Here is a 15,745-nt window from a genome sequence, read left to right as displayed (position 1 = left end):
GGAAGCTCAGAGTGGACACATCTCAGGATTAAATACTCCAGAGGGCCCCATGCTTTGTGAGTTTTGCCTCCAGGAGCCCTATCAGGTGCTCAGAGTGAAGAGCTAAGAAAAATCCCCTGGTGCTTCCAACAAGGGACGGGGGAAAAAAGAACCATTTTGAAATAAGCCAGAGCATTCTGTTCTCCTTCACAAAGCCTGTCCGCAAGAGAAACTGTTTAAACAGAGCCTAACCCACCCAGGTTTTATCAGAACCTTAATGATCTGAGAGGAAGGGAAATGCCCAGCCCCAGCTGGCTCTAGCCTTACTCTGGGGAAGAGAAGTAACCAGCTCCTGTCCTTCTGGCTATCTTGTTCCACTTAAAGGAGTGGGAAACAAAACAAAACATAGCAGAAGCACTTGTGGAGTTTTCAGTGCAGCATCATAGGCTCACTAAAACACTAAGACCTAATCATAGAACTATAGAACACGTCCCTTCCCCCCACACCTAACTACCACATTATTAAAGGCCTATTTGCTGCAGTTCCTTTTACATCAAGTTCATCTTTCAAGAAAAAAATTGCAAAGCATACTAAAAAGCAAAAAACACAGTTTAAAGAGACAGAGCAAGCATGAGAACCAGACTCAGATATGGCAGGAATGTTGTTGGAATTGTCAGACCAGAAACAGAAATAACCATGATTAAAAAATATTGCAACTCTTACACTCTTACAAGTAGACTGCATTGTGTACTGGCCACATACAGAGGCATTGCTTTGACTGTCTGGAAGGTCTAAAAGAACTTGTGAAAGCCACATTAATGGATTCCAACCTGTCTGTCCCTCATCCATTATGTTCTCATGCCTGGAGAAGCTGATGTCAACTCATCATGAGATATTCAATTTGTACAATAAATATGAACCTAAAAAAACCCATATTTTTAAACATCAAGTAAATAAATAATAAAAACCAAATGAAAACACAAATGTATATAATGTATTTAAATATGAATTTAACATACTATAAAACCCACATTCATATAAATTTATGAATACGGAATAAAAATAACATGCAAATAATCTTAAGTATAAATACAAATCAGCTTTCCGGGGTCAAACCCAGAAGTATTGTAAGGCAGAATAGGTCTGAAACCCTAAATTAGGTTTCAGTTGGACAGGAGACTAAGAAGGTCATCGAAATCAATGTTCTTCAAAGCATGGTCCATGAAATGGCGCTGGCTCGCAAACTGTTTTTACCAGTCTGAGATAAGGTACCTGTAGAGACTGATAGTAAGTGTTTAAAAACTGCATAGGAATTTAACATTTTTATAAAATCCATGCACAGTGCAGTAGACTTATCTCACTGTGCATAATATAGACCGATTAAATTATTGTTGAACTTGTGGGTTAAGAAGCACATACTGAGCTGAATATAGTCTTATGCAGTAGAATCGCATATTGGTTTATGATAAACTAGAAGAAAAGCTTTACGGAGGTGGGGTGTCCATCATTACAGATGGCTTGAGAAGCACTGATTTAGAAGATGAGACATCCTAGCCATTACTGCTAAACTTTTCCTCCATCTTGGAGTCAATTCTTAATCTGCCACTGACCTTCCCCATGCCTGGAACTCATTATGAATCTGAGACCCAAATAACTCAGGTGTAGAACAGCCTGGGGAGACGATTAGGCAGGACCCGTAAATAGGCTGGGAACTGACTGGTTCACAGGTATATGTTAAAGATGCAGGCAGAGGGGCTCCTCATAGAAGTGGAAGTGGTGAAACACTATAACACTTATGTATTAAAAATGTGGCACCGTCTAATTCTTACCAATTCTTTAATTTGTCCTAAGTGAGAAATAATGCAATGATTTATGGCAACAGCAAAAGAAAGAACATTTTAGCTGTCCTAAGTTTTTAGGATATAGTCTTATATCAAATGATCTAGGAGAACCATTTCTTAGCTGCATCAAGGATTGTTTCTTTTAAGAGCTTTTTGAGATTGTGGGCTATCTAGTTGTGGGGTATTGGGTTGTCTCCTTTTACTTCAAAGCATGAACCTTTTAAAATCAGTATGGATAGCCTCTCCTTTTAACAAACACCACAATCTCAGAAGTTATAGCAGTTTTACATTCATTAGAATTGATGTTTTAATTTTTAAAGACATCCCCACTTTAGTCCTTAGCTTTCTTATCGGCAACTGCACATTCAATAAGTGTCTTTTCATTTTCTGTGGCCCATGAGAAAGATGGTTCACAGATGCTCCTAAAAACACTCAATTGCATCTATGTGTCTGATAAATTCTGACTGGCCTTCATTCATCATTTATCAAGCAATTATGCGTCAGGCACTGAGGAAAATGCTTAGTATAAAAGGGGCTTCTTGGCTTCTTTTGTGTCTCGATAATGAATATTATAATTTACACCAAAACTAAAGGAGAAACCCGGCAAAAGATTACATTTCCCACTAGAATATCAAGTTGTTAGCAATTTTTAAATTATCATAGTTGAGACAGTGGTTAACTATAAAAAGACCAAATAGTAAATTAGATTGTGGGTGCAGGAATAACCCCAGAGAAAACAATGACTTGACAGAAAAGTATGTGAAGACCAACACCAAATTTTATTCATTGCTTAAACCCATGAACACCTACTATGGCACTATACATAGAAGACAATCTTCCAGTTATCAGCCCTGAAAAACTAATCACCCCAAAGTTAGTGGTGTTGAGAAAATAACCATTTTGTTATGCTCATGGGTTCTGTGGAGATAGTTTGTGTCTGCTCCATGACCTCTGGGGCCTCGGCTTAGAAGAATCGAGGAAATCTGGAAATTACTCAATGGTAAGGGGCTGGAGTCATCTACACCCTTGGTCACACTCACATGAGTGGTCGTTGATGCCAGCTGTCAAGCAGGACCTCAGCTAGGAACTTACACATGGCTCTCCATGGAGTTGCTTGGGTTTCCCTTCAGCATGGCTGTTGTTTTTAAGAGTAAGTGTCCCAAAGAGAACTAGATGGAAGTCTTTAATGATCTAGCCCCGGAACTCACAGTGTTACTTCTGCTGTAGTCACAAACCTGCCACCTTTCAAGGAAAGGGAGCAAAGACCACCTCTGAGTGGAAAGTGTGTCAACGTCACAAAAGAACAGCTTGTTGGATAGGAGATAATGTTGCAACTATCTTTGGGAAGTAAATGTGCCACAAGAATCAAATAACCGATGAATGACTAAATGGCATCAGCAATAAACATTAATGCTTCTTCTTTGAGAACACAGTGTGATTGCACTTTCCCATCCTCAAGGCCCTGCGACTTGCTTTGGTCAATGAAATATGGATGGAAATGACTTATGTAACTTACTGCAGGAAGCAATGACAGTTGATCCTCATTATTCACAGATTCTGTATTTGTAAATTCACCTACTTGTTAATGTATATTTATAATTCCAAAAGCAATACAGTACTTTCCTGATCACTGGTAGACATGTGCATGCATAGAGCAGTGAAAAGTTTGAGATACCAAATGCACATATTTGTAGTTGAGGTCGAAAATGATGCTCTGCCTTCTGGTTTCAACTCACATACAGTAAAAAAAAAAAAAAAAGTGTCCTTTTAGAAGTCTATTTCATGCCACATTTTCTACATTTTTGGTTTTTTTGGTGGTGATTTTACTGTTTAAAATGGCCCCAAGCATAGTGCTGATGTGCTGCCTACTGTTAAGTGCTGTGCCTTTTGGAGAAGATATGTGTGTTAGATAAGCCTCCTTAAAGCACGAGTTATAGTTTTGTTGGCTGTGAGTACAATGTTATTCAACATTATATATTCAATAAGGTATCTTTATACAATGACACATATAACACAAGCTTATGTATCCATTGGTTGAAAATGTGACCAGAGGCTCAAAGGACACTAACTCTGCACTTCCTCTAGAAGCAAATGTTCATTGTTCACTAATCCAATGTTCATGATTTCTTAGAACGAGCTGCTGCAAATAATGAGAACCACCTGTAATTGCTGCCACAGGACTCTAGGGCTCCCCTCCCCTGCTGGGGTGAATGTGGAGGTGGTGCCAAGCTGCACCATCACATGTGCTGGAAAGCTTAAATTAAATATCTTCTTCAGAGTGTCATGTAAACTTTGATTAAATATGAGCTAATAGAACAATTTTGCCATAATTAATCAACAAGAAAACTAGCTAGGTTATTTTGACATGTGGGTATAATACTTGAGCCTTCTGCATTTCATTAAATTTGTTCTAACTCAAATCTTATGATTTTGAAATAAATCCTTTTCTTTCCTTCCTTCTGTTCTTTTATGACTAATTATCGCCTTGTAAATATAGATAATTCAGCTTAGTCACCTGCTGTTATCTTTGTTAATTATATATTCCACACCCTGTAAAATGAATGTCTCCAAATTTAGCCTCAGGTTTTCTATAAAATGTGCTACCCCAAAAAAAGGTATTGATAACTGTAAAAGGTACTCTGCAGATTAAAATAACAAGAGATTTTTAAAACAATATAAATTACTTCCTTTTCCTCTCAAAAAAAGGTACTAGAAAGTAAAATTATATTCCCAGTTTTGCAAAGTCACCTAAGCAATGGACCACATGTTACTTAAGTTAAAATAAGCAGCCTATTTTTTTAAGTCAAAATTCATTATTTAGTCTTTGGTAAATAATTCAGTTAGCTCTTCATAATAGACTTGATATAAGCACTGGAAAGTGTCATGTGTCCACTGCACACTTGTTTGGGTAGGGAAGGGGGAGGAAAACCACTAGGACTATACAAAGAGATATTATTTGGCAACAAAAAGGAATGAAGTACTGTACCATGCTACAACATGGATGACTCTTGAAAACATTACACTAAGCAAAAGAAGCCGGTCACAAAAGATCACATACTATATGAGTCCATTTATATGAAATGTCCATAATAGGCAAAGCCACAGAAGTGGAAAGTCGATAAGTCATCGGTACAACATAGTGAATATACTAAAAACCACTGAATTGTACACTTGAAAAGGGTGACTTTAATGTTATGTGAATTATATCTCAAAATAAAATTTTTAAGCACTAGGCACACCCACTAGGATGGCTACAATCAAAGAGCCAGATAATAACAAGTGTTGGTGAGGATATGGAGAAACAGAATGCTCATACGGTGCTGGTGAAAATGTAACATGGTACAGCCACTTTAAAAAACAGTCTGGCAGTTCCTTAAAAAGTTAAATATGAAGTTACCATTTGACCCAGCAATTCCACTCCTGGGTATTTACCCAAAAGAAATGAAAACATATGTCTATGCAGAGACCTGTACATAAATATTTGTAGCAGCATTATTCAATATAGCCCAAACTTTGAAACAACTCAAATGCCCATCAACTGATGAATGAATAAACAGAATATTTATCCCGTGTAATATTTTTCAGCCATAAAAAGGAATAAAGTACTGATCCATGCTACAACATGGATGAAACTTGAAATATTTTGCTAGTAGTAAAGGATCACATGATGTACACCATGGTCTGCATGTTTGTATCCCTCCCACCCCAAGTTCATATGTTAAAAATCTAATCACCAATAGATGGTATTAGGAGGTGGGGCCTTTGGGAGGTGATCAGGCCATGAGGGCAGAACCCCTCATCATGGGATTTGTGCCCTTATTAAAAGAAACCAGAGAGCTCCCTTGCCCCTTCTACCATGGAAGGGTACCACCAGTAGTCTGCCACCAGGAAGAGAGCCCTCGCCTGACCTTGCTGGCACACTCATCCCAGACTTCCAGCCCCTAGAACTGTGAGAAACAAATTTTTGTTGTTTATAAGCTACTAGTCTGTAGTATTTTGTTATAGCAACCTCAACGAATTAAGATACTGTGTGATTTCATTTAAAATATCCAGAGTAGGCAGACCTAGAGACGGAGGGCAGTAGTTGCCTAGGGCTGGAGAATGGGGAGTTGAGTGATAGCTAAGCGGGTATGGGGTTTCTTTTTTGGGGGGGTGAGGGGTAGGGGGTGTGATGACAATATTCTAAAATTGATTGTGGTGATGGTTACACAATTGTGAATACACAAAACATCACTGAATGGTACACATTAAGTGGGTGAATTATATCTCAATAAATCTCTTAGAAAAAAATAAAGAATAAATCTAGCCAAGAAATTTTAAAAGCACTAGGATCCAGCCTATGTATCCACCCTTTCCCTCCTCTCAACTCTCTCCCCTTCCACTCCTCTCTCTCCCTACCCCCGTTAGGCCTGGCAGAATGCCCTAGAGGTTGGGGGGTCATTTGGAGGGATGGAGGCGGCCATGAAATGAGGACAGGTCAAGATTCTCTCCAAACATGACTGTGGTCTCATCCACCTCCTCTCTCGAGTGGCCCTAGGCCACCTTCTAGCTGTTAAGGCCACTCTGCCCTGTCTGGACCCGAGAATTCAACCTTCGCATGGAGCCCTCCGCCAACAGGGATGCCCCGACAGGATCAACCAAGTTCAGAGTCGCAGGTGCAGTGCCCACCCTCCCACCGGGAGTGCCGGCTCCCTCCCGTCTTCCAAGGGGTGCACCCACGAGGTGGAGGCCCTCGCTCTCTCTGCTCCCAGGAGCAGACCTGTCAGCAGAACCGGCTCCCAGCGCGGGTGAGGCCGCGGGAGAGGTTCCGGAACCGGTTACTCCAGAAAACCCGCCAGCCAGCTGCTCTGTCCTTCTCCACCCTGGGCTCCCGCAGTGGACACTTCTCTGTGCCTGTTTCAAAAACAAGGGCGGGAGCCTGGAGGGAACCCTCCAAAAAGCCGGACCCAGGCGGGCCTTGCAGTGTGGTCTCCGGCCCTCACCCCTGCGAAGGGGACCCCGCAGAGAACCGCGGCTGGGCTGCAGCGGCCTGGGGTCAGAATCGGGGTCCCTCGAGGTCGCAGCGCCCCCTCCTGCCCAGGCCGGGGAGGTGTCCACGACTAGGATCTCCCGCACTGCGGGGAGGAGAGACGCTCGTCTGCGGGGCCGCCGGCGTGCGCGGGGCAGCGCCTGGGCGGGGACTCGGGGACCTCGGCTGGCCCGCGCGGCGCGCACAAGCAGGCGGGGCGGCCCGGGGTGGCCGGGGTGCGGCTCCTTCTTGGAGCCGCTCGCCAGGCTCTTTCCCGGGATCGTCGGCGCCACCCATGGCCGAGGTGCTCGAGCCAGACCCCGGCATAGCCGAGGGCGCAGCGGCCCAAGACTTGGAGACGCCGGGCTGGAAGACCCCGGGGGACGCGGACTCCCAAGTAGGAGCCTCCCGCGCGCGCGCGAAGGGTGCGGGATGAGGTGGGCGGGTGCGGGGAGGGGAGAGGCTGTCTTGCAGCAGATCTGCAGTGATCCCAGAAGGTTCCACAATGAAAAGTACGAGGGTTGGTGTGAGCCCCTAGCTTCATTCCTGCACAAACCGGAAAATTCCGTGGATTTGCCATAACCCCGAATACTGGCCACATCTCAGTAGTAGTAGTTGTTGTTGTTGTTGTTGTTTTCTTTGCGGCGAGGGAAGAAAAATAATAAACCACGTCTCAGAACCCGCGATGGGACACTCGGGGCAGAGGGGACGCAACAGATACTTGTTCTTAACGTGAAATGAGCCTCGCTTCGCCGCCGCCTCCCCGACCCCTGCTTGTGGGGCGCAGGCCGCCGGCGTTTCAAATCCAGCGATGGGAGTCGCGGGGGAGGAACCCTCCCCAGCCCTAAGGATACAGAACCTGGGGCCAGACCCAAGTGGACCCGAAATCAAGGCACCTGTTTAGTTGCACGTCACGTCCTGCCTTTTTAGAATCGCTTCCTCAAGTTTTTTCTGTTCCATTTTAGCCCGGAAGTTACGAGATCCGACACTATGGACCGGCCAAGTGGGTCAGCACCTCCGTTGAGTCAATGGACTGGGATTCCGCCATCCAGACTGGCTTTACCAGGCTGAACAGCTACATTCAAGGCAACAACGAGAAAGGTGAAAGCAATTTACCTTGTAATTATATATACTGTGGTTGAGTCCCCTGGCTTATTCTTGAATTTAGGCTTATTAAATTAGAAATATCTTTTAGAATAGAAAAATAACTAGATCATCAAGGACTTAATGTTTGAAAACAAGGACTCTGCTCACGACTCTTAGCATCTAGAGGAGAGTAGTACTGAGTAGTGCTTTTCAGCCTCTGTTCTCTGTGTTTCTGCTAGATATACTGGGCCTCTGTAGTGTTAAGTCCTTTTCATGGCTCATTGAGATAATTTAGTGATTGGTAGGGTGAGAGGCATCAGGCGGGAAGGCACAAAGAACACAAAACCCAGAGTCCTAAAACATAACTTCGGTTCTGGCTCTGCTGCTATTTATTTTTTAGTAGGTCACTTAGCCAATAGGACCTGTTTCCGAATTGTAAAAATGAAAAATGGCCTGGACTATGTGATCTCTAATTTTCCTTATCCTTAAAACTACAGAATTAAGTAACCAAAAAAATTAATAGTGTTTAATGTGGGCAGTGGATAATTGAGTCATTTTGGCCTCATTTTTTTAAACGTGAAAATTATCTTAAAGGTTAAATATGCCAGTAGCATAAAGTAAATCAAAAAACTCAGATCACAAAATAATAGGTGAAGTTTAAAGAGTAATCATAAAGAGAAAGCATACTCTACATCTGCTTTCATGGTCTCCTTTGTATTTAAAATATATATTTTCGTGACAGAGATGAAAATAAAGATGACTGCTCCAGTGACAAGCTATGTGAAGCCGGGTTCAGGTCCTTTTAGCGAGTCTACCATTACCATTTCCCTGTATATCCCCTCTGAGCAGCAATCTGATCCACCCAGGCCTTCAGAGTCAGATGTCTTCATTGAAGACAGAGCTGAAATGACTGTGTTTGTACGGTAAGTGGTAGATAATTTATAGCCCTGCTGACTGCTCGTTTCATTTGCCTGCACTCACAGTTGAGCTCCTATGCCATTTCAATAGGCTTTCCAGCCATCCGTAAAAATAGGTCTAATGCATTTTGTGGAATTTTCCTGCGAGCTCAGTTTTATGTTAACAAGGGTCTGTTGCAAAGATAGAATCAATTCATTTAATACAGAGTCTGCTGCATACCTTCTACAAATCAGACACAATGCCAGTTATTCTACCCAAAAGCAAAAAAACTGTCCTTATCTGCCATGTACTTAAGCCTGAACAAAAATACCTTAACACGCAGTCCATGGTACCCCTGCTACCAACTTCTAGGTTCTGATAACACAAACTCTTCCCATTGTTCCCCAGCCCAAGGGATGGCCACTACTTCCTGTAATTATTGCCTCTGTTAATTTACTGATTTCTTTCTACTTTTTCAGACTTCTCATAGCTGTTTAACTCATTCCTGATGTTAAATTCTCTCTGCTGAAATTTAAACAACACGCATAATACACACACAATAGTCCCATTAGAATCCCTGTTATTATTGCTCTCCCTCTTGTCATCACCAACCTATTAAAGGAGTCTCTGTCTCTGCTTCCTCAACTCCCACATACTCCTCAAAGCTCCAGTCTGGTACAGCGTGCACCAGCTCCTTGGAACTGCACCTGCCACCCTCAGCAGTGCCCTTGCATTTGTCACATGCAGTCCTTTCCCATGTGACCCGTGTAGCCTTTGTGTGTTGACCGGTCTGTTCCCTTGATACTTGTCCATCCTAAAACTCTCAGAATGTCACACTCTTGTCATTGCTCTCCTGTTTCTCTCCCTCCATTGGTTTCTCACCCACTTCCCACCCCAGGAATCACTATTATTGACCTTCATGTCATAGCAAACTTCCTCTGGGTGATTGAATCACAATGCTTCAAATGCTTGTGTCTCATGATTCTCAAATTTAGTGTCTCCAGCCTGATTTCCCTACTTTTTTGACATTTTCAGGTGGGGTTGGGGTCAGGGATCAAACACAACAGTTCTAAACACTAGCCTTCTCCCAATTCCCAATTTATATGGGCAGTGATCTTATAGTGACTGTCTCAGGGAAGGGCCTCAGCAGCCAGAAAGCCTCCCCAGCAAGGACCTCCACGGCCATCCTCAGCACACTCTCCCCTAACAACTGGTCTCAGATCTGGCCCATTCCCCTCAGAATGATTATGATCCTGTCCCCTTCCCTCCATCTTATGGGGTCCACACCTAAGTCATCTTTGTATAACCCAGTGCTCAGCACAGAGCCTGACACTCAGTAGATACTCACATGTCTGTTGATCTCAGGTCTGGACTATGCCCCTGCCGTGCCCCCCAACTGTTTTCTCTGCCCACCGGTCTCCCTCTCTTGCCCCACATGGGAACCTATGATCTTTCTTACAACAGCAGCAACAAAAACCCCAACCTGTTACTCCGTTTAAAAATCTCTGCTGGCTTCCTCTTGCTTTAGGGTGAAGTTCAGATTGTTCACATTATACACAGTGCCCTTTATAATGGGGCCCGGCTCTGTTTTCCCCACTTGTTGTACTCCACTGACCCTCCTGCCTTTCACTGAGCAGGCCATGCTCTTCACACATGTACCTTTGACATCAGGCAAGTGACTCAGACTGTCCTTGCCAAAATCTCTTTATTTAGAAAATGTGTGTAATCATAGTACCTACCTATCTCATAAGGTTGCCATGAAGATTACATGAGTTAATGTGCATAAAATACTTAGCACATGAACATGACATTACTACTAGTTTTAGCTTCCTGTTTCTTCTTTTCCTGGAGACCCCACTTTTGATCCTGCAGGACTTAGATAGAATGGCACCTTGTCTGTGATGCCTTCCTCGGGTTTCTCCAATCAGCTAGCTACTCTGTCCTTCTATTGTTCTAAATTATAATCACCTAATTATAGACTGTAACTTCCTTAAGAATACAGCAAATATTACCCTCTCCATATCCTGCAGCTCCAAGCAAGGCAGATGTGTGTGGGGAGTATGTTTGTGTATTGAATAAAGTGAATAGATCATTGTAGAACAATATGTATTCAGAGAACAAAAGATAATTTCTAATTAGAGGCTTCAAGATTTGATTTCCAGGAAGAACTGGGGTCTTAAAAACAAATTCCCTTTAGACAGAATGTACTAAGAGTTGGCCATTATCAAGGAAATAATAAATTTAGGAGACAAAAGATCTCTTAAGACATATTTCAGAATTACCATTATCAGTCAACATGCTGAAAATTATGGAAAAGTTTTATCAATTTATCGTCATTTTTTTTTTATTTTACATATATGTGTGCACATAGATTCCTACACTAATTCAACAAAGATTTGAAAGAGATTGCATGCCAGGAATAATTCTAGGTGCCTGACATTTTTTAATAAAATAAGCATGGTTTGTACCCTTGAGAGTTAACATCTTATCCGAAGAAAGGCAGGACCGACCTTTTCCATTGATACATTGGTAATAAAACATGCTCAAGAAGGCAAAGTACGAATATCTTTATTTCTCTGTGTTTCCTGTTCTTAACCTTCAGAATCGGATTCATATGTACATGTTAGCAGATCGGCTAAGTGTGTGTCCTGTCAAGATCTAATCTTAGGATATTTTTGTTTGTATACTTTAAAATCTATGCTTAAACTTTTATTCTCTTTTCCCACTTTTAATTTAAATCTTTTAACTGTCTTTTCTTCTCCATCCCATAGCAAACCTCCTAACTGGCTCTTTCCCTCCAATCTATTTTCCATTTGTCTCACTCAGATCTAATCAAGTTCTGTTCAACATCATATTGAGATATTTTGAGAATAATCTGAAAAGGCCTTAGGATGATATACCGGGTTCTTCCTTCTGGCTCTGACTCACCTTCTTGAGCTCATTTTGTGCCTCACTCTGAAAATGCTTTACATTTTTGGACTTCTGTCCTTTTTCTTATCCCTCCCCTTGCTCTGCCCAGCAAGCCCACCTTCCATTCCAGACCTAACTCACGTGACACCCCTTACCCCTATTAAATCATATGTCCTCAGCGTTCCTAAGCACTTTGATCCTGTCTCTCTCAATCTCTTCTCAAGCTGTATATAGAGAGCTGCTAAAATGTTTGTCTCTCCTTTTAGATGATAAATTCATAGGGTCACACTGTGTCATATTCATCTGTAAATCAGTGCCTACTCTTTTCCCAAGGAGAGGAAGAAAAAGGACACATTCCATAGAAAATTGAAAGTCTGGAAGGGAGGCTTCTAGAGGGGTGTCAGTGTGGTTCTCTGACCAGCAGCATCAGCATCATTAGGAGCTTGTTAGAGATAGACTGTCAGGCCCCCTCCCAGACATCCCGAATCTGCGTGGTAGCAAAGTTCCCAGGTGACTCCAATGCACATCAAAATTTTAGAAGCACTGAGTTAGCACGCGAGATGGTATAAATTCCAAATCTACCTGCCAACATATGGGTCCTATGCCTCCTCCTGGCTCTCCTCAGTGTGCTGAGGCCACACTGATACTGAGAACCAGAGGAAGGTACTGCTCTGGGCTGAGAGAGAGGACCTTGGAAACTGCACTTTACTGGGCTTCATTGTATCAGGTCCCGCTTTTCTATTCAGACTGACATTAGCATCGCTATTAAAAATCATTGATGGGTCTTTACTTTCTCCTTTGTAGGTCTTTCGATGGATTCTCTAGTGCCCAAAAGAATCAAGAACAACTTTTGACATTAGCAAGCGCTTTGAGGGAAGAAGGAAAAGTTTTCGATGAAAAGGTTTACTACACTGCTGGCTACAACAGTCCTTTCAACTTGCTTAATAGAAACAATGAAGTGTGGCTGATTCAGAAAAATGAACCCTCCAAAGAAAATGAATGAGAAAATGAAAGTTAGTTGTATCACCAGGGGCTAAACTTCTGTTTAATACAAATATCAGCACTACCTGAAAGTAAAATGTATGTCTAGTATCTTCTACCTGAGAGTACTATTTTGGATTAAGCTTTTTCCAATGTGCCTTTTTAAAGCTTTATCTAGATACACACATAATGGAGGACTATATTCTATAAATGCGTAAATCGATCATAACCTTGGTAGTCTTTAGTTTTATGTGGCTCTAGGGAAATGTCATATTACTTTCCCTTCACTGTATTACAATCATATTTCCTTTTTCCACTTGGATTTCTGTCAGTCGGATATTATCCCCTCTAGGTATTATCAATAAAAATGTTAAAAAGATTTATCCCGTGTGGAACTACTAGGCTGTCAGTTCTAGAGAAGTGAAGTTCAGTTGGACACAAAATTCAAATTGTCTTTAGTGGCTGCCACTATTACAGTCTCTGTTGAGTCTTCTTCCCCATCTGCCCACTGCCCCGCCACACAAGAAAAACTCTCAGAGTACCCAAAAGTGTCGACGTTCCGTGACAAAGAATAAGTTTATGAAATTAGAAACTTCTTACCTTATTTTGATACTCAAGGCATATTTTTTCCTGAAGAAATGTATACAATCACTAAAATGCATGTAGTATTTCTGGAGATTGTATAAAAATGATTGAAGAAAGTGATTATTAAAAAGTTAAGTTATTGAAAGAATGGGTTGCTGCAAAATCAAGGAGGTTGAAACCCTCATGTGGTTATGTTGTAAAATGCTTGTCCTGGAGACGATAAAGTCACATTCAGATACCTGGAAGCCTGTCACGGAAAGAGCAGTTAGCTTTACTGTGGACTCCTAGAGGACGATGGTTATGGGAGTGAAGAAGAAAAGGCTGGAGCTTAGTGACTTCCCAACAGTTACAGCTGCCCACGAATGACCCTACTTCTAGTTCCCGCCACTATGGTTTAAGCAGGTACCACATGGTCATTTAGATGAGAGATTTGAGTATCCAGTGGACAAGAGGATGGGACCAGATGATGCTTAAGGTCCCTTCAACTCCAACATTATATAATATCTCTTAAAATTAATCTCCCTAACTGGGACACAGTGGACGATTAGACCTATAGTTAATGGTTTCCATGGTGGATACTTACTGATTGCCTTTTAGGTGCACCATTCCAACTGCTTCACCTGAATTTCCACATTCAACCCTCAGAACAACTCAGTGTGCCACTTTGTATCATCTCCATTTTCCAGATGAGGACATTGAAGTACAGAGGTGTTAAGTCACTTGCCCTAGATGAAACTAAGGACAATTCGAGCCCAGGCAGTCTGATCCCTAGGTCCATGCTGTCACAGATAGCCAGGAACAGTAGGGGCTGGGACTCTACAGAGGTGTTCATCTTGCATATCATGCATAATCAATATGATTATGACCTGAGAGGTACCTTTAGACTGTAATTTTTGATACAAAACAAGCTAGATTCTCTGGTTTTGGAATTATTATGGATATAAAATTTAAAATCCCAGGCAATTATTATCCAAAGGTATCTACTTGCATTGATCATTTATTGACCCTTTGCAGTTTTATTCTTGCCAAAGGGACATTAAATTTCTTTTTTAGCTCATTTATCACGAACTGGAGGACAAGTTCCAGCCCTTCGGATGAATGTTCACAGCACTAGCCTCTACTGGTATGAGGTAAATATTCCTAACGTTTCTTCGATAGTCTTATATAAAATAGGCATCCCTTATGCAATAAATCCTATTTTAAATGAGAGAAGCATATTTCTGATTACCAAGATTTAGTTGTAATATGAAGCACATTCAATAAAAAAATCAATTTTGAGTCCAGGGAATCCTATTTTTCCCTCCTCTTCCAAAAATCATAAACTAAAACATTTTTCAGCCCCAAAGTGATGAATCCAGAGGGTATTTCCAATGGCATTGAATCAGTTATTTTAATGACGTGGCTGGCACTGATTACGAAATGTCCCTGAGTAACATTTCTTTGAGATTTTTCTTATCTCTAGAAAAATCTAGACTCTTTTCTAAGGCTAAAACTTCCACCTTTGCTGTTGGTCTAATATTAGCTCCTCTCCTCTCATCTTCAGGCTGTCCTCCTCCACATGCTCCAATCACTCTGCTTACCAACAAGCTCACATTCTGCCTGACCACTCCCCCCACCCCCCCAATTTAAATCCCAGTGCTACCTAGACCTGTATATAGGACAATACTTCCCATCTCTCCCTTGCCTTGATTATCCGATTTCTCTGGAAAGAGTTGTCCAAGGGCTTCCTCGAAGTCCTAGGTTGTAAGGAGGCATCTCAGGGTCCATGACAGGGAATTGAGGTGGGCAGGCCCACCCACCTCTGTGCGTCCCACAGAGCCATCCACATTTGTCTAAGTGTGTCGGTTTTTCACAAGATTATATGTTTTAAAAAGTTCTGAAACAGTTCGTTTAAATTCAGTGCATTCATTCGTTCCTTTCTAGTCATCACTCAACCCCCTAAAAATCTTGCTTCCCCCGCCCTCCAAACATTTCATTGAAATGTCATTTCTTTTCATTCATTCTTAAATAAGTCATTATGGAGTCCTTACTATGTTCCAGGAGCTGGAATATGGTGGTGAGCAGAAATGCTCCCTCATCTGTGACTTTGAAATTATCGAGTCCACTGTCTTTCACTCTTCTATTTAGTCCACGTTCCAGCTGAGAACAGCGCAGTGAGCAGGGCAGCTCCTCTTCTCACGGCATTTCCATTCTAGAGAGTGAGGAAGTTCAAATACAAATGAAATGGGAAAATGGAATGGAGTGTGCCTGGCAGAGTGCAGTGGACATCGCATAGTGAGGGTCAGGCGAGGCCTCTCTGTGGACGAGATTTTGAGACTTGAGTGCTGAGAAGAAGCCAGTCAGATGATAGCCTGGGTCGGGGAGCATCTAGGCCAGAGGCGACAATGTCAAAGGAAGAGGCCATGTTCACCCATAATAAAAAGCAAGTCCTGCTTGCTGAGCAACAGCTGTGCTCACA

The 15,745-nt window shown here is 42.1% G+C and overlaps 1 protein-coding gene across 1 annotated transcript; it reads left to right on the top strand.

Moving 5' to 3' along the window:
- The first annotated feature begins 6,989 nt into the window (after positions 1–6,989).
- Positions 6,990–13,085, top strand: HEBP2 (heme binding protein 2). The gene is made up of 4 exons (XM_039869774.1): positions 6,990–7,225; positions 7,794–7,929; positions 8,657–8,837; positions 12,526–13,085. Exons 1-4 carry the CDS (start codon positions 7,124–7,126, stop codon positions 12,722–12,724), a joined length of 618 nt encoding a protein of 205 aa, XP_039725708.1. The 5' UTR covers positions 6,990–7,123; the 3' UTR covers positions 12,725–13,085.
- The last annotated feature ends 2,660 nt before the right edge of the window (positions 13,086–15,745 follow it).

Source organism: Pteropus medius, unplaced genomic scaffold (genome assembly GCF_902729225.1).
Source record: "Pteropus medius unplaced genomic scaffold, Ma_sr-lr_union100, whole genome shotgun sequence".
Classification (NCBI taxonomy): domain Eukaryota; kingdom Metazoa; phylum Chordata; class Mammalia; order Chiroptera; family Pteropodidae; genus Pteropus; species Pteropus medius.
The sequence above is the reverse complement of the archived record's forward strand: the minus strand, read 5'-3'. Positions and strand labels throughout refer to the sequence as shown.

Excerpts from the sequence above, each read along its gene's own strand:
- HEBP2 (XM_039869774.1), top strand. The coding sequence starts at position 7,124 with ATGGCCGAGGTGCTCGAGCCAGACCCCGGCATAGCCGAGGGCGCAGCG. Across the intron at positions 7,226-7,793 it reads CGGGGGACGCGGACTCCCAA|CCCGGAAGTTACGAGATCCG; the intron begins GTAGGAGCCTCC and ends GTTCCATTTTAG. Across the intron at positions 7,930-8,656 it reads TCAAGGCAACAACGAGAAAG|AGATGAAAATAAAGATGACT; the intron begins GTGAAAGCAATT and ends TTTTCGTGACAG.